Source organism: Dendronephthya gigantea, unplaced genomic scaffold (assembly GCF_004324835.1).
Source record: "Dendronephthya gigantea isolate DGI-Jeju-01 unplaced genomic scaffold, DenGig_1.0 000165F, whole genome shotgun sequence".
Classification (NCBI taxonomy): Eukaryota; Metazoa; Cnidaria; class Anthozoa; order Malacalcyonacea; family Nephtheidae; genus Dendronephthya; species Dendronephthya gigantea.
Genome location: NW_021163175.1, coordinates 376,881 through 399,099, shown reverse-complemented (window position 1 = coordinate 399,099; position 22,219 = coordinate 376,881). Strand labels below are relative to the sequence as shown.

The window sequence follows — 22,219 nt, the reverse complement described above, 5'->3', positions numbered from 1 at the left end:
ACAAAGTGAAATAAATAAACGTATAGATTAAAAATGACTATCTACGAATTTGATCTAGTATTGGAAAAAGTTATCTATAGTGACCATTAAGTGTTGGAGCAGTTCACCAGCAGTGCATGCTTATAGGTGCAATGAGAAAAGATTGAAGTTCAATAATATTGCGAGATCATTGTAAAAACATGCTCCAAAACTGTCGAACAGTGTTCTATTGTGGAAATTGATTTGCGAAGATATTATGTGAGGCTCTTTTCAGTCTATCTCCTCCAAATTAGATTTAGGAAAGAAATGAAGTTCTATTTTGTGAGATCTCAAAAAAAATCCTAGGTGAAGTGATTTCATTCAAAAGTCGGTTGTTTATAAGCGTCTGATTTGCCGCCACATTTCTGCCAACTAAATTCAAATTCACGTTTTGTTATTTCAGCGCCACGTTTGCGAGTCAGACCTGTTTCATCCAGACTCAGCTCACACATATCAAGATCATCTGTGCCCGCGACCAGGACAACGTTCACTCCGTTCGGGTGTATCTCCAGCTGGCGGGCTATCCATTGCCCGTCAAAATGGGCGAACCAGTACCCGCGTTTCTTGAAGTCGTTGTCACGATACTCGTCACCGGGCTTCACAAAGGGAACGCGGAAATATCGCTGTGGTCGACGCGGGGGAAGTCTGGAAGTTGGCTTACTAACGCTTGCATGACTTGCAGCTAAAACGAGAAATTAAACGTTTGAGAACTGATACAGAGCTATATCCAGTATGAAAAAAGTTAATTTAGTAAGAGATGATCCTTACTGGACCTCTAGGAAGAACAGTTTAGAACTGATAGAGTTATACAGTATATATAAAGTTAGTTCAGTTTAGGTTTCCTCCTGTAGTAACACTGGATCAATAAGAGATGATTCTTACTGGACCTCTAGGAAGAACAGTTTAGAACTGATAGGTATCCAGTATAAATAAAGTTAGTTTAGTTTAGGTTTCCTCCTGTAGTAACACTGAATAAATAAGAGATGAACCTTACTGGACCTCTAGGAAGAACAGTTTAGAACTGATAGAGCTATCCAGTATAAATAAAGTTAGTTTAGTTTAGGTTTCCTCCTGTAGTAACACTGGATCAATAAGAGATGATTCTTACTGGACCTCTAGGAAGAACAGTTTAGAACTGATAGAGCTATCCAGTATAAATAAAGTTAGTTTAGTTTAGGTTTCCTCCTGTAGTAACACTGAATAAATAAGAGATGAACCTTACTGGACCTCTAGGAAGAACAGTTTAGAACTGATAGAGCTATCCAGTATAAATAAAGTTAGTTTAGTTTAGGTTTCCTCCTGTAGTAACACTGAATAAATAAGAGATGAACCTTACTGGACCTCTAGGAAGAACAGTTTAGAACTGATAGAGCTATCCAGTATAAATAAAGTTAGTTTAGTTTAGGTTTCCTCCTGTAGTAACACTGAATAAATAAGAGATGAACCTTACTGGACCTCTAGGAAGAACAGTTTAGGACTGATAGAGCTATCCAGTATAAATAAAGTTAGTTTAGTTTAGGTCTCCTCGTGTAGTAACACTGGATCAATAAGAGATGATCCTTACTGGAACTCTAGGAGGAACAGTTTAGAACTGATAGAGTTATCCAGTTTAAATAAAGCCGGTTAGTTTAGTTTAGGTTTCCTCCTGTAGTAACAACAGTTCAGAACTGATAAATGAACTTGTTAAAATAAAAGCATATAATGTTGATATTAACTATTTCCCAACCTTCTTCCACGACCTCTTGAGGTGCTCTTTGATCACCAGCACTTTGACCCGTCGACTTCGATGCCTTATTTTTATTTTTCCACTGATGATAAACCTTAAGACGGCGATGGAACTCTTGTTTACAAGCTTCTAATAACTCGACATCTAGAAAAACAAAAACAGAAGTCCATATTTTGTATTAAAAACTAAACTTTCCACAGGAACCAAGTAATGAAAACAACACATACCACACGAGGTGTTGATGGTGTCTCTTAACTCAGCGTATTTCCATTTACTCAGGTCATATTTCTTATTCGGATCTTTCAAGGAAGCCGCTCTGTAACGAAACAAGTTCATTTTTTTAGTATCTTGTTTGTGATAGCTGATCAGAATAAAGTATGTTTAGGTTTTCTCCTGCATGTAGTAACACTGGATCAATAAGAGATGATCCTTACTGGACCTCTAGGAAGAACAGTTTAGAACTGATAGAGCTATACAATATTATAAAATATTTACCTTATAATAGCTTTTTGTTCCTCCATGGGTTCTACATTCGAGTTGGATTCCTAAAATGAGAACAAATTAGTATAGGCTTAATTCGGTCTAGCAGAAAATGGACATAAACTTCCACACAGTTGAAATGTTAAACGGAAGCATTTAGTAGTATTAATCGTTAAAGAAATTGAAAAAATATTGAGATACATGTATAATACCTTTGCCAAACGCAAGGCCAGTTCGTGATCTAATCTCTCCTGTTCAAGAGCAGCTTGTCTAAAATAATAAAATTTTACATTGAAAAAATATCAGATTTAAAGCATTACGTGTGAGTCTATAAAAAGGACTTGGGAATTTTTTTGTAAAACCTCGCAAAGATGTTTATGGTAGCAAAAATAAGTTCATACCGAGATTTTGCCTCTTCTTCCTCTTTCCTTAATTGTTCCTCGATTTCTTTCTAAAAAAACCAGAAAAGATTCACGGTAAAAATATTGCCAGAGGTGATCAAGTATGGTACGACATAAATACATGTAAAAAGTTTTGAAAATAATTATATTTATTTATCGTAATAATGCTCAAAACCTGTTTCGCTTTTTCAAGTTCCCTCCGTTTCATTTCTTCCTCTTCTGCCCTTCGCCTTTCGGCTTCCATTTCAGCTTTACTAAAACACACAAAAAAAACAAAATGTAAACATTTAAATATCGTACACAGCCAGCGCTCATATTATAGCCAATCAGTGCTTGGCAAGGTTTTCAAAATAGAAAACCATTCTGCAGTATTTAATCCATCATATCTTTTGTTATTCTTTATGAAACTAGCCGAAATTTCGTGATAATGTTTAGTTATAAGAACTGCGATAAATGTGACATATACTTCAAGTGATATTAAGTTGTTTCAACCGAGGATTTGATTTTTGTTTGACAAATAGTCAAAATCTATTCCCGCCATTTTGGATCATCTGGTGTCATAGTTATTCCTAGAAAAACTATCATATCTTAACTCGACGAGGGAGAAAAAAGAAGAGGATATCGTTGAATGTAAAACTTGATCATTTTAAACTTACATTCTCGCTTCTTCTTCGAGTTGTTTTCTTCTCCTTTCCTCCTCTTCTCGCCTTTTTCTTTCCAGTTCCATCTGTTCTTTGATTTTTCTCAACTTCTCTTCTTCCTCCCTCTTCTTCTGAAGTTCTTTTTGCTTCTGTAAATCTACAACTTGTTTGTCCACCTTCGCCACAAGACCACGGTGGAGATTCTCGATCTGATCACGGCTCATTATCGTGTTCTAAAATGCAGCACCAAGAGATTATTAGATCGACAATGATATATAACAGACGGGCCTTCAACAACACTCCGTGATAAGTTCCTGAGGCAGCATTTCAACACGTCTACTAACCTTGATTTTCTGCATAGCAGCTGATATTTCCTTTTCGATATCAGAAATCTGTTTGGTCAGAACATTCTTGTCGGTTTTTAAACCTGAAACTACATTGAAACAATGAGGAAACCGTCAGTGAAGGTGTTGTAGAATTACCCCCAACCGTTACAACGGGAAGAAACCTAAACTAAACTAACTTTATTTATACTGGATATAGCTCTATCAGTTCTAAACTGTTCTTCCTAGAGATCCAGTAAGAATCATCTCTTATTGATCCAGTGTTACTACAGGAGGAAACCTAAACTAAACTAACTTTATTTATACTGGATAGCTCTATCAGTTCTAAACTGTTCTTCCTAGAGGTCAGTAAGGATCATCTCTTATTGATCCAGTGTTACTACAGGAGGAAACCTAAACTAAACTAACTTTATTTATACTGGATAGCTCTATCAGTTCTAAACTGTTCTTCCTAGAGGTCCAGTAAGGATCATCTCTTATTGATCCAGTGTTACTACAGGAGGAAACCTAAACTAAACTAACTTTATTTATACTGGATAGCTCTATCAGTTCTAAACTGTTCTTCCTAGAGGTTCAGTAAGGATCATCTCTTATTGATCCAGTGTTACTACAGGAGGAAACCTAAACTAAGGTAACTTTATTTATACTGGATAGCTCTATCAGTTCTAAACTGTTCTTCCTAGAGGTCCAGTAAGGATCATCTCTTATTGATCCAGTGTTACTACAGGAGGAAACCTAAACTAAACTAACTTTATTTATACTGGATAGCTCTATCAGTTCTAAACTGTTCTTCCTAGAGGTCAGTAAGGATCATCTCTTATTGATCCAGTGTTACTACAGGAGGAAAACCTAAACTAAACTAACTTTATTTATACTGGATAGCTCTATCAGTTCTAAACTGTTCTTCCTAGAGGTTCAGTAAGGATCATCTCTTATTGATCCAGTGTTACTACAGGAGGAAACCTAAACTAAGGTAACTTTATTTATACTGGATAGCTCTATCAGTTCTAAACTGTTCTTCCTAGAGGTCTAGTAAGGATCATTCCTTACCAATGCTGTTCATTGTCTCTAATCGAGAATGAAGTCTTTTAATCATAGTCATTCCTTTATATCTGTGAAAAACAAAACGTCAAAACAAGTCTGATAAGCTTGTGCTTCATTAACTAATTATGAATACTTGGAAATAGTTGATCTTAAGAGATTTTGGTGGAATAGTTTTATTGTCCTAAGTAGAATTTTGTAAAGTCCTGATATACTGTACCTTGGCTGATGTTTCTTCCATGCGAGGAACATTTTGACGGTCTTCTGAATCGTGACACAAGCTTTTGCTCTGAACTTGATCTTGTTTGCCACTGTTGAAGGAAGACATGAGAGTTAGAACCAGATTTTTGACTTTATATCCAAGATTTTTCAGCGAAGTCAAGCATATAGAGAGAATTGTCACTCACATTTCTGGACTGAGATTGCGCACCATATCGCTTTCTTCCAGCGATTGACAACAATCCACCTTGAAACTTTCGACACAAGAGCTTTTAGACTCTCAGGATCTGACTGCATTATTTGATCAAATGCTGCAAACTACAATAATGAAAATGAACTTAGCCATGTTTTAGTGTAAACCTATCAATAAATCAATCACTTTAACAAGGTTACGATAATCTTACCTTTCCTGGTCTAAAAAATACTTTCGTCAACCCAAACTTGAAATCTTCAGGATCCATGCCGACCGCTCTGAAGAGCGCCTGATAATAAAGTTTGTTGGAAAATTGTTCATTAAAATATCATAAAATAGAGGTGGTTTAACAACGATTGATTTCGAGAACAAGAAAGGGCAATTACAAATGAGATATGTGATATTTACCTGACAGAAGGTTCTTGGATTGAGTGTGGCTAACTTTTCTGGCAAATACTTTCCATACCTTGAAAGAAATGTGATACAGTTCACAGTGATACACTAGCCCTTATATCTAGTTTTGTATCAGGAGCCGGTTGTATCAAGCCCGTTTAGCTTAAACGGTGGATAAGTCAAAATTAAATAACACTCTTACATCTCTCTTGAATGACTCAACTTGAATATTATGCACTGAATATGTAGTTGTAAACAGTATCTTTGTATTAAGGTTGAAAACATTTAGTTTGCTTGTTGAATAAAACGATAGACTTGCTTTCTATTTTGAACTTATTCACCGTTTAAGCTAAACGGGCTTGATACAACCGTCTCCAGATCAGTTTCTGCTATGCAACTTAATACACTTACATTTTGTACAGATCATTAAACGATGTTCTTGAAGGATATCCTTCTTGCATGAGTTGTAATACTGAGACCATTCCTGCACACTCCAGTTGACCCAGTATAGATCCTCCTTCGAAGCTACTGCTCTGCATTGTTCCATTGGGTTTGATACAACGAATGAAGTTCGCTCCCTTGAGACGAGAAAATAACGAAAAACATAAATAACGTGATTTTGAGAACTGGTAGACGATTATACTCACCGTGTTACGAAGTTTCTCCATTAACTTGTTCAATTGATTCTAAAACAAACCGAAAAACAGATTAAACATTGTTGTATAAAGTTAGTTTAATTTAGGTTTCCTTCTGTAGTAACACTGGATCAATAAGAGATGATCCTTACTGGATCTCTAGGAAGAACAGTTCAGAACTGATAGAGCTATCCAGTATAAATAAAGTTAGTTTAGTTTAGGTTTCCTCCTGTAGTAACACTGGATCAATAAGAGATGATCCTTACTGGACCTCTAGGAAGAACAGTTTAGAACTGATAGAGCTATCCAGTGTAAATAAAGTTAGTTTAGTTTAGGTTTCCTCCTGTGGTAACACTGAATCAATAAGAGATGATCCTTACTGGACCTCTAGGAAGAACAGTTTAGAACTGATAGAGCTATCCAGTGTAAATAAAGTTAGTTTAGTTTAGGTTTCCTCCTGTAGTAACACTGAATCAATAAGAGATCATCCTTACTGGACCTCTAGGAAGAACAGTTTAGAACTGATAGAGCTATCTAGTATAAATAAAGTTAGTTTAGTTTAGGTTTCCTCCTGTAGTAACACTGGATAAATAACAGACATGGACATCTAGGAAGAACTGTTTAGAACTGATAGAGCTTATCCAGTATAAATAAAGTTAGTTTAGTTTAGGTTTCCTCCTGTAGTAACACTGGATCAATAAGAGATGATCCTTACTGGACCTCTAGGAAGAACAGTTTAGAACTGATAGAGCTATCCAGTGTAAATAAAGTTAGTTTAGTTTAGGTTTCCTCCTGTGGTAACACTGAATCAATAAGAGATGATCCTTACTGGACCTCTAGGAAGAACAGTTTAGAACTGATAGAGCTATCCAGTGTAAATAAAGTTAGTTTAGTTTAGGTTTCCTCCTGTAGTAACACTGAATCAATAAGAGATCATCCTTACTGGACCTCTAGGAAGAACAGTTTAGAACTGATAGAGCTATCTAGTATAAATAAAGTTAGTTTAGTTTAGGTTTCCTCCTGTAGTAACACTGGATAAATAACAGACATGGACATCTAGGAAGAACTGTTTAGAACTGATAGAGCTTATCCAGTATAAATAAAGTTAGTTTAGTTTAGGTTTCCTCCTGTAGTAACACTGGATAAATAACAGACATGGACATCTAGGAAGAACTATTTAGAACTGATATGTTTATCATTTACCTTGAATTTACTTCCAATGCTATCAAATGCAAGTTTCTTTTTTGTTGGTGCTAAAAAGTTATCGGCTTCTTGTTTGTTGGGAAAGAGACTTTTAAGAAAACTGTCTTTACTGTTGTGTAGAACTGCTTCAAGATCACTGTGTAGAGCATCGTTATTCTTAGCAATAAACTCAGCCTAAAAACATAAAATAATAGGCTACTACTGCCAATATTCGACCAAAATAATACACAAACTAGGCTCACATAACATTTCACAACATAATTGATTCTATGTTGTGAAAAATACAAGTCAAATGTCTTTTTTTCCTACCGTATTGTAACAAACGGCACCAGCAAAATGTCTGATGAGAAATCCTTCGTCATCTTTAACATTCCTGTGCATCACCAAGTGAGATTTCCGTGGCAACTAAAGAAGAGAAAACAGATGAAAAAACTATATTTTGGTGTTCATTCGTAAAGTAAAACTGAACCAAAATCTTTCCTGATTTCGGAGGACGAATATTTCAAAACATTCATGACTCACAGCTAGTCTGAAATGGCCGCTGTTTTTATGAAAAACTTCTGTTGTAAAATGTTGATACGTGGATTTTGGTAGCTTGCTTTCCTCGTTCAAAAGAACCAGTATACCAGTGTTCTTCGACTCAATCAAATCTGTAAATTAATTATATCAATTAACATCGTATTAAACAGAATTTTAAGTAATGGTCCGATTCATACCAGAGACGGATCATCTGTCTGGACGAACTTTGGGCAAGCGAAAGATGGTTCGTATTCTAGTTCATCTGTGTATAAACAGGGGAAAACAGACGGATCATCCGTCAACACTCGCTTACCAATACAATCCTGATTGTCGATGAAGTGAATTTCCCTGACATTCAGTCCTTCCTTCTTGTAAAGTTCCTGTTCTTGCTTCAAAACACGTTCGTTAAAAAATTGTTGTAGCTTTTCGTTGCAGTAGTTGATACAGAACTGCTCAAAACTGTTCAAGTCGAAGAATTCTAGGCAAATTAAGAATGATTTAATAACGGGCATTCAAAGACACGGCTTTAAGTGTCTAGTTTTAGTAGCGACTCACCAAATCCAGCGATATCCAACACACCGATGAAGGTCGATGAGGATTTAAACGGGAAGCATTGATTGACCTGGGCCACGATATGATCAAACAAGTGGGAATACAAAGCTTTAGCTAAGGCATCTCTTGCTGCCGTTGCCTGGTCGATCTTCAATGGAACTCTAAATGGTAAATGAAAATGGTAACTTTGGGTAGCTCTATCAGTTCTAAACTGTTCTTCCTAGAGGTCCAGTAAGGATCATCTCTTATTGATTCAGTGTTACTACAGGAGGAAACCTAAACTAAACTAACTTTATTTATACTGGATAGCTCTATCAGTTCTAAACTGTTCTTCCTAGAGGTCCAGTAAGGATAATTTCTTATTGATCCAGTGTTACTATAGGAGGAAACCTAAAGTAAACTAACTTTATTTATACTGGATAGCTCTATCAGTTCTAAACTGTTCTTCCTAGAGGTCCAGTGAGGATCATCTCTTATTGATCCAGTGTAACTACAGGAGGAAACCTAAACTAAACTAACTTTATTTATACTGGATAGCGCTATCAGTTCTAAACTGTTCTTCCTAGAGGTCCAGTGAGGATCATCTCTTATTGATCCAGTGTTACTACAAGAGGAAACCTGAAGCTTGTAATGACAGCAGTTCTTACTTGATATTGCCGGTGCCCAATGCTCCAAGTTGTTTAACCTGTGACATCAATCTTGCGGTCAGCGCAGTCTTCAATGCTCCATCATCAACCTGGAGTAACTTCGCCACTGTACTCACAGCACCCTCAGACTTCTTTGTAACCTTTGATCCTCCTGAATGATAGAAGAAAAATCAATAACGACTGGCCTTACAAAATACGAGTGTATTTTGAAAGTTAATTTCAACAAACCTTTCTTATCGTCCAGTTCTTCCTCAAATGCGATATTCCCAAGATGCATCACGGCTGCTACAATTCTGAATATATTATCTTTCTCCTGCGAGGAGAAGCCGACTTTGTCCATAGATTCTGACATCAGTTTGTAGTCTTGAGTGTCGTTCAAACTCTTGTCTTGTATAGATCCTTGGTTTAAGAACTGAAAAATATAATATTCAGAAATTAAATCCTGTATCTAGCACACATCTGGGTGCATTGCAAGCTAATGGGTTAACAAGAGACACTGACAGATAGTTTTGTTAACTTATTAACTGACAATACTCTTCCACTGATGAGTAAAATCATCTGACATTAGACAGAGTAAAATACTAAAGTAGGTCACATCTGGGTGCATTGCAAGCTAATGGGTTAACAAGAGACACTGACAGATAGTTTTGTTAACTTATTAACTGACAGTACTCTTCCACTGATGAGTAAAATCATCTGACATTAGACAGAGTAAAATACTAAAGTAGGTCACATCTGGGTGCATTGCAAGCTAATGGTTTAACAAGAGACACTGACAGATAGTTTTGCTAACTTATTAACTGACAGTATTCTTCCACTGATGAGTAAAATTATCTGACATTAGACAGAGTAAAATACTAAAGTAGGTCAGATCTGGGTGCATTGGAAGCTAATGGGGTTAACAAGAGACACAGACAGATATGTAAACTTACATGAAAATCTTCAGCTTTTGTAATTCCCAGTGAGGTTTTGAGAGCTGCTGGTGCGCCTGAACAAAGTCTGTAGAAAACATGATAACTTCTCTCTCCAGGACTTTGTTTGCAGATCCGGGATTTCTCAAGCAAATAATGCGAAATAAACCCACCAACAACCTTGGGCTGGATGAAAAAAAAGAGACAGACTTTTGGTAATAGGTTTACAATAGCAAACTTCAAACCAGCAAAATTAAATAGCAACTATGTCGTTAAATCAAGCATGCAATCACTCCATCACTATAGAGCTTTCACCAGTAGTTGTTAGTTTTTGTATTCTAGAAAGATCTTTACCTTTTCGTTAAAGTGAACTTCAACATATTTTCCAAAACGACTGCTGTTTATGTTCCGCAATGTCTTGGCATTTCCAAAAGACTCAAGTAAGGGATTGGCTAAAAAAAGGTGTCAAACAAGTTGAGCATACCAAGACCACGATATTTAGATTTAAAACAAAGTCTGATTTCAGCAATGAAAATGCATGTTAGGTTTACAGACCTTCAACAATTCTTTCCTCAATATGACCATGTTGTCCATCACCCCAGGACTCTGTCAAATATCTGTGATTGAAAAAAAACATATGAGGGTACACTTAGCCAAAATAAGTTAACAAAACTAGCTCTGCTAGTGTCATGTGTTAGCTAGTGTTTCAATAAGAAAAATCGGCAAAGATGAAATATTGGAAACTGTACGGTTTGTTTTCAAATTCTTTGATCCTCTCAGTTACATATTCCGTGTACCAGAGAACAGTTAATAGGCGACTTATAGATGAACAAGTGATACTGTAACACATACTAATTAACTCAATTTCTTCAATTAATTACCTCAGGATAAATTTTGTCGATTCAGTTTTACCAGCCCCAGATTCACCTTTGAAAAAAAATTTAAACAGATATCAACTAGAGTTAAGTCATTGCAGGTCTGAATATATTATATATACAATGGTCAATATTTAAAACTGAAGTTTTTTCATCCTAAGGCAGGCTTAGCTTACCACTGACAATAATTGACTGGCTTTCCTTCAAAGCTCTCATATCTCTGTAAGCCTTGTCCGCTGATGAGAGAAAAACAATGAAATTAGTGAAGTTATTGAAGCAGTTTTAGTGCAGGTCATTGGAAGTACTTTATCTTAAAACTTGTTCACAAACCAATTGCAAAGATATGGGGTGGAAGGACACCCAGCGATTTCCCATGATATTTTTTCATCATCGCAGATGAGTAAAGATCTCGCATATCGTGATATGGGTTCACAGCAAGAAGAATATCAGCGACATAGGTCTATAAAAGAAATTGAGGTGTTTTAACAAAATATATAATACCATGTGTCTCCAGATATATCTGTATTTTTAACTAGCATGTTTGCAAATCATAAAAGATAAAATTAATACTGCCAAAACTCTCAACTGTTAGAATTGCTTCTTGGACTTCAAGTAAGATTAATTACTTACATAGATTAAGTCCTTTTTGTATCTGACTCTGAGATTATTTAGTAGTGTAGCTTCATTCAAAAACATCAACGCACCTGAATTATTAAAATAAAGGCTCATTAATTGTTATAGCGAAACAATTTATGAACATGGAACACCAGTGAATATATACATAAATAAAATCTTTCAAAAACTCTTCAATACTTGATATATCAAGCTATTATAAATGATAGTATTTAAAGACAGAGTATTGTTGTTTAGTCTATCAATTAAAGGGGACAGTTTGCATTAAAATCTTGCATGTGAGTTTTAAAAAATAACACAAGCTCTAGCTAATCTGAAATTCAATCAGAAAAGCTTAACCAGATTAGGGGAGGCAGATTATAAAACTTAATGTCAACATTTTGAAGGCAAACACTCTCAAGTTGTGCAAATACAATTTGTAATTATATTTATATTCTTTGAAAGATTTCTAGCAATTAATTATTATTCTTTTAAATCATAGTTGCCTTTAAATAAATTTTCATTTATCTTGCAAAATGTAAACAAATGTGACAAGTATTAATATCATATTTGATTAATAACCACTCAAAATTTGCATATAATGGCAAGTAAGTCCTGAAGAGTTTCAAATTCACATATAATTTCGCCTTCAAAAAAGGGAACTCTATCATGCTATGATTGCCAGTGATTTGGATGAACTTTTTGTCTAGAAAATTACATATCGATATGGAATTTAATTTCTCCTAGACATCTGTGTGTTGCAAAAGCTCAAATTAATGCGTACTCAGTTGGATGGTTGCTATTTTAATTAGACTTCTCCGCATGTATTTGCCATCCTCGTTTAAACAATTGTTTAAGAAATGCTTTCTGACCGTTTTAGTAAAGATTTGCAACAGGACTGTGTGAGAAGTATTTTTAAACCATTATCTGGCATTTCACCAATTAAGACATAGCCTTATCAAAGCATTTTTATTTTGACTATAAATATTCAATATCAGTTTTACAAATCAGAGGTAAACTCTGCAAGCCAATGGATTAAACGTCTTTGTCTTAAGAGACCCTCGAAAGGCTGTCTGCCACATCACTGAGTCTGATTTGAATCACAAAGATGTTCAGAAATATAAAAACAATTGATAATTAACATTATCAATTAAATCAGCATTTGCTTTTTCATAGACATATTGCATGCACCCACACTTGTTCTATTTATATTGAAGAAGCTAGGCGATGTATATTGCTTTAAGTTGAAATATATTGCCTTTTCAAAGAGTTTGCATTCTCATTGCAGTGATAAATTACACATAACAGGTTTAAAAAAAAAGATCTTCAATGATATAATATAGAATATAGCCATTGCAGATCTTAATGCAGGTGTTTTAACAATCGGCATAATTAGGTTTTAGAGAGTAAAATATTTCCTCAACTTACAATTATCTTCGACATCCTTTTCATTATCTTTCTCCGCTTGAAAAACGCGTTCGTACGGAGCTGAAATTGCCTGGAATTTCAAGAAGAAAGTCTTTTAATTGTCTGCATAGTAGCGGTAGAAACTTTGTATTTAACTACTAGGAAACAAACGATTTGCATTACCTTAGTATAGACATACAGTACAAAATATACATAAAGTACAAAATATACACAGAAAGAACTCTAATTTGGGATAAAATTGAGATTTTGCAAGACAAAAATTGATACAAAAATTGATAGTTTTCAAGTCAAGAGGAAGGAAGAACTTACTGAGCCTCGCGAATCGAGAGGTTCGACAGAAATTGTGTCAGATCCAAGGTCTACAACTCGACCAAGACGAAAGCCATGACTCGAATCAGGCGCCCAAACGAAGCCGGCAATGTCCATGATTAGCGAACAATGCTTTGGATGATATTTGGAGGTCTTTTACTCGAAATATTCCGTGGTTTTGAAGAGGAAAGCTGTCAAAACATGTCAAGGGGATTTAAAAACCGAGGAATTGAAATTAACAACAACCGGAAATGGTCCGCGTTCTTCGTTAAGCGTCATTAAGGTGGCTCACTGCTGTTTGTTGAGACCCCAGTTAAGGTGGCTCACTGCTGTTTGTAAAGACATTAGTTAAGGTGGCTCACTGCAGTTTGTAAAGACGTTAGTTAAGGTGGCTCACTGCAGTTTGTTAAGACGTTAGTTAAGGTGGCTCACTGCAGTTTGTAAAGACGTTAGTTAAGGTGGCTCACTGCAGTTTGTAAAGACGTTAGTTAAGGTGGCTCACTGCAGTTTGTTAAGACGTTAGTTAAGGTGGCTCACTGCAGTTTGTAAAGACGTTAGTTAAGGTGGCTCACTGCAGTTTGTAAAGACGTTAGTTAAGGTGGCTCACTGCAGTTTGTAAAGACGTTAGTTAAGGTGGCTCACTGCAGTTTGTTAAGACGTTAGTTAAGGTGGCTCACTGCAGTTTGTAAAGACGTTAGTTAAGGTGGCTCACTGCAGTTTGTAAAGACGTTAGTTAAGGTGGCTCACTGCAGTTTGTAAAGACTTAGTTAAGGTGGCTCACTGCAGTTTGTAAAGACTTTAGTTAAGGTGGCTCACTGCAGTTTGTAAAGATGTTAGTTAAGGTGGCTCACTGCAGTTTGCAAAAACGTTAGTTAAGGTCGCTCACTGCAGTTTGTAAAGACTTTAGTTAAAGTGGCTCACTGCAGTTTGTAAAGACGTTAGTTAAGGTGGCTTACTGCCATTTGCAAAGACGTTAGTTAAGGTGGCTCACTGCAGTTTGTAAAGACGTTAGTTAAGGTGACTCACTGCAGTTTGTAAAGGCATTAGTTAAGGTGGCTCACTCCAGTTTGTAAAGACGCCAGTTAAGGTGGCTCAATGCCGCTCGTAAAGACGCTAGTTAAGGTGGCTCAATGCAGTTCGTAAAGTCGCTAGGTAAGGGGGCAGTTTTCGATTTGCCTCGCGTGATGTCGCAGTGATTATTGAGAAGTGCGGTCTCAATAATTACCAATTCCGCGGTGTCGACACCCTCTCAATTTCCGCGACTCTATCTTAACCCCTCTCTTACCTCTTTAAACCATCACGTATTTTGTCACTTTTCCCTTTCTGCAATTTCTAATCGGATGCTATTTTGAATGTGTTATCGCAACAAACACACAATGAAAAATAGAGAAATTTGCATACTATCTGTGATTCTTGTCATAAAACATCTGCTTAAAAATAAATGTTGCAAAAAAAAACTTCTCTCTTTATTGTAACAATTTTATAATAGTAGGCACTTGGTTTCTAATAGATTTTTATTCCCCAAAAATGTTTGTAGATTGTTTAAACTTTAAACGTTGCTTTGGCAACAAGCAGGTCACTATCTAAACTCAAACAGGCATCGTATTACAAACACAAATGTACTGTGTTTAAAGGCAATATTGTTATTCGAACGTTGTGTTTAGCGTTTTATAAATCATTTTTAGTTGCAACACATCATGGCCAATAGCGGAGATGAAACTGTCCCAATAAACAGCGACGCAAGTGGCGCAAATTCGAATTTTTGGGATGTGAATTATTACAAGACGATTGTGAAACGTATGGAAGATGGCGCGAAGCTGTGCGAAGATTTTATGAAGATGATCACCGAAAGAGCTGAGATCGAAGCCTTGTATTCTAATAAAATGCGAAGTTAGTGGCATTTAAGCGCGCGGTATTGAGTCGGTTATAAAACAGATTGTTACAATTATCAATTGATATTTGAATAGACTAATCCTCGATTGTTCTACTAGTTTATCTAATCACATTTGTCCGCAATATTTATGAAATTTGCAGTTCCTTCAACTTTCATGAATATCGCAGTCAAAAACGAGTGCCCGAACAAGAATAAATCAATCATCTTAAATCGCGTTTAAAATGAATTTAAAAGCCAGCGCAACACGACGATTCAGGCTCCTACTTCAGTACATATTAAATTGCAAACGTCTACCGTTGCTAAGCGTAAAGCGTTCTTCTCCATTTTCCTTTGTAGCTTGGTCGAAAAAATGGGAGGAAAATCACAAGAAGAGCACAGAATATGGTGCGTTGAAAACCGCCATGTTTGGAATCATGGTTGAGGGTGACCAACTTGCAGACTTACATTTCGAACTGCGGGAGAAATTACTCAACGAGGTCCATCAGAGCGTTAGTCAATGGAAGAAAGACAATTATCATAAGTCTATAATGAGTTACAAGGAAGTAAAAAATGTAGAGGAAGGATTTGGTAAAGCGCAAAAACCTTGGAATAAGAAACTCGATGAAGGTAAAGCTTGTAGATTTTTTTACCTCGACAAGTAAACATTGTTTTCCGGGGTCTTTAAAGTTTAACCCCACAACAGACATAGCTAAAACACTTTTTCTGGTTTGTTAAAGGTAATTAAGTTGCTTCCAGGAAACCCATGTAGTACGTTTCCTTGTCCCTACAAAAATAGCCCGGGAATACCTTAACTCTATCTTGCTTGATATAGTTAATAAAGCGAAGAAAACCTACCACAATTCTTGTCGTAATGTTGACAATGGCAAACAACAGCAACTGGAAGCTAAGGCTAAAGATTCAAACGAGGAAACACTAAAAAAACTGGAAGACAAGATTGAAAAATGTCAGCAGGACGTGAAAGATTCTAAAATGAAATACGAGGAATCGCTTCGAGATCTCAACGGCTACGTTCCTAAATATAAAGATGATATGAAGTACTCGTTTAACAAATGTCAGGAACACGAGGAACTTCGCAAGAGCTTCTTTGAAAGCTTGTTGCTGAGTTACCATAAAGCAGTCACGCGTGAGGAGCACGCTACAAGGTGAGATGTCGACAGGAATATTGTAAGTTTAGTTTAGGTTTCCTCCTGTGGTAACACTGGATCAATAAGAGATGATCCTTACTGGACCTCTAGGAAGAACAGTTTAGAACTGATAGAGCTATCCAGAACAAATAAAGTGAGTTTAGTTTAGGTTTCTTCCTGTAGTAACACTGGATCAATAAGAGATGATCCTTACTGGACCTCTAGGAAGAACAATTTAGAACTGATAGAGCTATCCAGTATAAATAAAGTTAGTTTTGTTTAGGTTTCCTCCTGTAGTAACACTGGATCAATAAGAGATGATCCTTACTGGACCTCTAGGAAGAACAGTTTAGAACTGATAGAGCTATCCAGTATAAATAAAGTTAGTTTAGTTTAGGTTTCCTCCTGTAGTAACACTGGATCAATAAGAGTTGATAATGTTATGAATAAAATACAAATTGTTCCCTTTTTTTGTTGTTGGTCAGAATGTCAGCAATGTATCAGGGAATGATGGCAACTTTTAAGAAGACGGCAACAAAAGACGACCTGGAATGGTACGCGGATTTCGTTGGTGTGAATTCTGAGCTGAAAATACCACAATACGAGGTCAGGATCCCAACATTTGCTGCTAATCTCCCCGGTTCATTTTAAAAACACTCAAGGCTTACCACGAGTTCTTCTTTGTAGGAATACGATTCTACCACGGCGAGCCCTCAAACACAGAATAATACGAACGAGGAAAATAGCTCAGCAAAACGAAATAAAAGTGGTGTTTGCACTACATTATAACGTAAATAACATTATTTGTGTGAAGAAAAAAATGCCCTTTAAAGACTAAATGTACTCATTCGATTGCAATGCTCGTTTATACATCACGTTTGATCTTTGATATCAGATATTCAATCAGCTCATGCATAAAAAAAACGTGTAAATATTGTAAATATAACATCGCGTGATCATTTGCATAAACTGTAGACTTATTGCAGCAATTGGTATAAAGTTTACGGCAATTTTAATATAAGATATTTCTTATGGAACTCTCCTATACTTGTTTTACAAAGTCAATGGGTTGAAGAAACTCTAGAGTTCGCCGTTGCGGTTTTATCCAGACAAAAATGCTTAATTTTGAACTAGTTTATTATTATAATATCAGACTTGATTCCGGAGTGTTTCAACCTGTTACCACCCGTACACTTATAATAAACATTTCAACTTAAACGATGAACTTTTGTCAAAGAAAAAAAACCACCTGTAAACAATAGTGACTTTCTAGTTTTGATTTTTATATATAATTCCGATGAAACGCGTAAAAAATGCTCCTAAAGATATATATTTGTAGTTTAGTATTAGGATTTTGTTTTATAATGAATGGACACGGCCGACCTTCGAAAGGAAGGAAACGAAGTCGAGGAAAATATCAGAAGACGGAACCAAAACTAACGAAGGCGGAATGGAAACAGATTCATAAATTTGAAGACGCACTCAAAGACGAAGAAGGCAAATTGTTTTATACTGACTCATGGGCAGTGAAATTCACAGATCAGGCTGAAGTCGAAGTGGCCGATAGAATTGCAGCTAAACACGGTTTTGCTAATTTAGGAAAGGTTCGTAGTATGATATAGAAAGAAAGATACACAATATGGCAGTTCTTCTTGCACACGTCTGTAGGAAAACCTTCATCTTTTCTTCTGCAACAAGCGAGTTTATACGTATTCATTTGAACATCCAGTATATGAGATTTAGCCATCGTTTATGCAACTCTTGTTCTTGTTTGACCAAGCCAGGAGAGTTTATAATAAAGTATTATCCTCTTTGAAAGGTTGGCACTCTCGCTGGTTATTATCATTTCAAACATATTGGAAACGCATTTCGTGGGAAAAGAAGCACTCATGAAAAAACCAAATTACTGATGTCTGAGGATGAGGTTTGAACTAAACATAGATTATCTTAAATTTAACTAGCTTTAAATAGTTCTAAACTCAGTGTTCTTACTAAAGGTCCAGTTGGGATCATCTGTTATTGATCCACTGTTACTACAGGAGCAAACCTAAACTAAACTAACTTTATATACACTGGATAGCTCTGTCAGTTCTAAACTGTTCTTCCTAGAGTTCCAGTAAGGATCATCTCTTATTGATCCAGTGTTACTACAGGAGGAAACCTAAACTAAACTAACTTTATTTATACTGGATAGCTCTATCAGTTCTAAACTGTTCTTCCTAGAGGTCCAGTAAGGATCATCTCTTATTGATCCAGTGTTACTACAAGAGGAAACCTAAACTGAACTAACTTTATTTATACTGAATAGTTCTATCAGTTCTAAACTGTTCTTCCTAGAGGTCCAGTAAGGACCACCTCTTATTGATCCAGATGAGAGCAATGAAACTCTAACTAAACTATGTTATAGGTTTTATGGGCTGAGCGTCAACATGTACTTAATCGGAACAAACGTGATGGAGTGCCTTCGGATCCAAAGTTTCAAGATCAATGGTATCTGGTAAGCAATGATATTGGTTCAGTCTGGGAGCATTGCAAGCGGAATACATACTCTTTATAACAGAGAAAGTTTGATCACCACATTTTTATTTCCGCCTTAGTTTAACCAAGGTCAGTCATCTGGGCCCGCAGGTGTTGATGTCAATGTCGTACCGGTTTGGCGAAGTGGTATCACAGGACGTGGTGTTGTAGTCAGTATACTGGATGACGGTATGTTATGCGTACTGAGGGAAGCAACAACGTGCATGGTATTCACGTTTTCAACATACTCTAATCTTTCATGAGCTTATAGAAAAATGTTTTAATATTTTTAAAGGAGTTGACAGCACACATCCTGATCTACACGATAACTTTGTAAGTGGCCAATATCTCACTTTTTTTTTAAATTCGGCCCGAGAGCGGTCTTGAAACAACTAAAAAACTCCTGGCTGTATTTTCAAGGATCAGAAAGCAAGCTATGATTTTAACGATATGGACGCTGATCCACATCCGCGAGACACTGATCCGGACAACTGGTAAGACAATGATCCAGAGTTTAGCCAAACTCAATCCAACACCGTCCCTCGTTCCTCTATCTATTGCTAACCTAAGTTATCCATATTTAGCCATGGTACACGATGCGCTGGCGAGGTCGCAGCGAAAGCTAACAATAGTATCTGTGGTGTTGGCGTCGCATATAATGCAAATATTGGCGGTAAGTAAACTTTGCATTGGAAATATCAAAAAAATTATGCTGGTCGTGAGGCTATCGATTTATTACCACAGAGAACTCTAGAACGATGCTTGTTTCGTTATAAAAACATCAAAGATTACGTTTATTTGTAGGTGTGAGGATGTTAGATGGTCAAGCGACAGACGTTCTTGAGGGAAGCGCCCTCAGTTTTCAGTCAAACTACATCGATGTCTACAGCAATTGCTGGGGTCCAAAAGACGATGGGAAGACTTTTGGGAAACCAGGGAAGCTCGCTCAGGAAGCTTTAAAGGAAGGCGCGTTGAAGGTATGTGGAAACACAAGTAAAATTGATATTAAAGTAAGGAGTATACTAATAGAATGACTTCATTTTTTTCATCCAGGGAAGAGATGGTAAAGGGAATATCTATGTTTGGGCCACGGGGAATGGTGGATTGACAGACGATGATTGTAACTGTGATGGTTATACCACCAGCATATTCACGATATCAGTTGGGTGTATTGGTGACCACGGTCTATCAGCTTATTACACAGAACTGTGTTCATCAACGCTCGCTGTGACCTTCAATGGCGGATCCCATAGAGAGAAAGAAGAAAACAAAATTGTAAGTTAACAATGCAAGGCTTCACTTCATAGATACCGTTGGACAACCTCAATTCTTTAATATCGGCTTAAACGATTACCAAATCCATGAGATCTTGTGTTAACTCGATAAATTATGTTGCCATATCATGTTTATAATCTTTCAAATCTCCCAGGTGACCACAGATCTTCATCACAGATGTACAGAAGAGTTTAAAGGAACGTCTTCAGCAGCTCCACTGGCAGCAGGGATGATAGCTCTCGCGTTGGAGGCAAAGTAATCATCACAACTTCTCTCAAATTTTCAGTGTAGAACTACAATTAAATAACTCCCATTTATAGAAAGTGGAATGATTTAAAATATCCTTAAATTCATGTTGTTTTGAGGCTCGTTCATATGAGATTTGTTTTGTATAGTCCAAACCTAACTTGGCGTGATGTTCAACATGTTATTGTTGAAAGTGCTCAAGTAACAAGCCCAGTTGACGAAGGCTGGATCAGCAATGGTGCAGGTTACCACTTTAATCATAAGTTTGGCTTTGGAAGAATGGACGCGTACCAACTGGTACAGAAAGCAAAATCCTGGAAGAATGTCGCTCCTCAAAGAGTCTGTAAGGGACCATCTAGTGAAACACAACAGTAAGTGTGGATATATCACTAGTAAGTAGGGATATACGGCGTATTAGGCGTGGTAGATAACAGGTGACTGTAAGGGATATATTGAATAGTGGATTGAATAGCGAGTAGGTGGTAGATAACAGGTGGTTGTAAGGGATATCGAGTGATATCGGATGATATCCTTCTCTTCTAGGGAGATCCCAGCAGGAGGAACATTATCGGTTACCATAGACACGATTGCGTGTGCAGACACGAAGGACGATATAGAAAAATTGGAGCATGTCACACTGACCATGAGCTTCCAACATCGCAGACGCGGGCAAGTCAGTATCGATCTTTTTTCACCGAGTGGGACTAGGAACGAAATGCTGTCGACACGTCGCTATGACGATTCAAGGAACGGGCTTCATGATTGGACGTTTATGACGGTTCATAATTGGGGAGAAAACCCGAAAGGCGTGTGGATTATGAATGTTACTGATAATATAAACATTCTGGGAAAACACCTGAACGCGGGCACGTTTATTCAACATGACACAAGTAAACAGGCAGCCGATGTCGAGGACCTTGAACAAGAGGTTGGTAACGAGTTGCTGATCTGAAAAAATGACTGGATTGCGAGACTATTCTGAACTAATTGTAAAACCGGATTAACTATAGATAATCCTTACTGGATCTCAGCTAATCAGATAATCTTGCTGCGTTGCAGGTCATTGATGATCAAAAGAAGACAGAGGAGTTAGAACGAGTACATGACGGAACGAGCACCCCCCGTCCTGTGCAGGATAACGCACGATATCCGGAGGGGGTGAAGAAATTCACTATCGACCGAGGAATGCCAAGAACTGAGGACAGAAAATACTTCACTGAAGGTTATGGTTAGTGTCGCAATTAAACATTATTTACATTTTTTAAATCTTTAATTTTGTTGCAATAAATTAATTTAATTGATTTAATAATAAAAACATGTTCCATTTGTTAATCTTTATGAGCGATGTTACTTAATTAAACCAATAAAATATTAAACCCGAAGTTTGAATTGAACCAACCAAAACTAGTTTATCAACGTTCATATTTTCTCTTTCCAGTGACCCAGCCAACATTTTGGAATCGCTCAAACTCCGCTTATTATAATGACTTTAACTACGGTCGACCGATGACGTACGGTTACGTAGACCAACCGTACACTTCCGAGTATCAATACGACGAAGATCCGAGAGGGCGAAGATACGTTAAACGAGATACAATGTTCGATTCAATTTATCCCGACGATGATCGTGAGAACTTCGTAACAAGTTCGGAGAGCAAACGTGAACAGACGTACATTGACGCGCACCCACAAGAGACACTCGAGGAGACTGGGTCCCAAAGAGTCCAAGTTAATAACGGATTTCAAGAAGACTTTGTTCCGGGGTTCAACTCCGAGTCGGGACATGTTACCTCGGGGATTTTACTCCAGTGGAAGCTAACATTTTATGGCACTGGTTCACAGGCCCCTGACGATGACGACACTTTATAAGGGTATGCTCAGGATACGTGTGTATTAATATTGGGTATCCATGGGATGTTCAGGGTTATGTGTGGGGTACATTTTATCCCCTTGTGTTACATACAGCCGTCATATGACATCATGAATGTTGGGAAATTTTTGATCAGTTTTTAGCAG

General features: G+C 36.9%; 3 protein-coding genes across 3 annotated transcripts; 2 read left to right on the top strand and 1 right to left on the bottom strand.

Annotated features, from left to right (window-relative positions):
* Window positions 1–302: 302 nt before the first annotated feature.
* LOC114537820 (unconventional myosin-VI-like) lies at window positions 303–13,357 on the bottom strand. Its single transcript, XM_028558918.1, has 32 exons — window positions 13,148–13,357; window positions 12,839–12,908; window positions 11,429–11,502; window positions 11,129–11,258; window positions 10,975–11,034; window positions 10,805–10,850; window positions 10,479–10,540; window positions 10,278–10,375; window positions 9,945–10,109; window positions 9,241–9,424; window positions 9,013–9,163; window positions 8,369–8,526; window positions 8,127–8,291; window positions 7,817–7,944; window positions 7,604–7,699; window positions 7,295–7,468; window positions 6,104–6,142; window positions 5,868–6,034; window positions 5,472–5,529; window positions 5,275–5,352; window positions 5,059–5,188; window positions 4,872–4,962; window positions 4,661–4,722; window positions 3,611–3,699; window positions 3,282–3,499; window positions 2,801–2,879; window positions 2,626–2,675; window positions 2,437–2,494; window positions 2,240–2,289; window positions 1,972–2,060; window positions 1,745–1,888; window positions 303–700 (listed from the first exon to the last, which is right to left on the bottom strand). Exons 1-32 carry the CDS (start codon window positions 13,262–13,264, stop codon window positions 336–338), a joined length of 3,645 nt encoding a protein of 1,214 aa, XP_028414719.1. The 5' UTR covers window positions 13,265–13,357; the 3' UTR covers window positions 303–335.
* A 1,399-nt stretch (window positions 13,358–14,756) lies between these two features.
* LOC114537811 (protein kinase C and casein kinase substrate in neurons protein 1-like) lies at window positions 14,757–17,154 on the top strand. The gene is made up of 5 exons (XM_028558909.1): window positions 14,757–15,037; window positions 15,378–15,647; window positions 15,853–16,183; window positions 16,651–16,771; window positions 16,853–17,154. The coding sequence occupies exons 1-5, from the start codon at window positions 14,845–14,847 to the stop codon at window positions 16,952–16,954; spliced, it is 1,017 nt and encodes a 338-aa protein (XP_028414710.1). The 5' UTR covers window positions 14,757–14,844; the 3' UTR covers window positions 16,955–17,154.
* A 254-nt stretch (window positions 17,155–17,408) lies between these two features.
* On the top strand, window positions 17,409–22,102 carry LOC114537804 (PC3-like endoprotease variant B). Its single transcript, XM_028558902.1, has 14 exons — window positions 17,409–17,769; window positions 17,985–18,089; window positions 18,573–18,662; window positions 18,763–18,871; window positions 18,978–19,015; window positions 19,103–19,176; window positions 19,267–19,355; window positions 19,487–19,659; window positions 19,736–19,957; window positions 20,112–20,212; window positions 20,353–20,574; window positions 20,747–21,131; window positions 21,263–21,431; window positions 21,642–22,102. The coding sequence occupies exons 1-14, from the start codon at window positions 17,479–17,481 to the stop codon at window positions 22,070–22,072; spliced, it is 2,499 nt and encodes an 832-aa protein (XP_028414703.1). The 5' UTR covers window positions 17,409–17,478; the 3' UTR covers window positions 22,073–22,102.
* The last annotated feature ends 117 nt before the right edge of the window (window positions 22,103–22,219 follow it).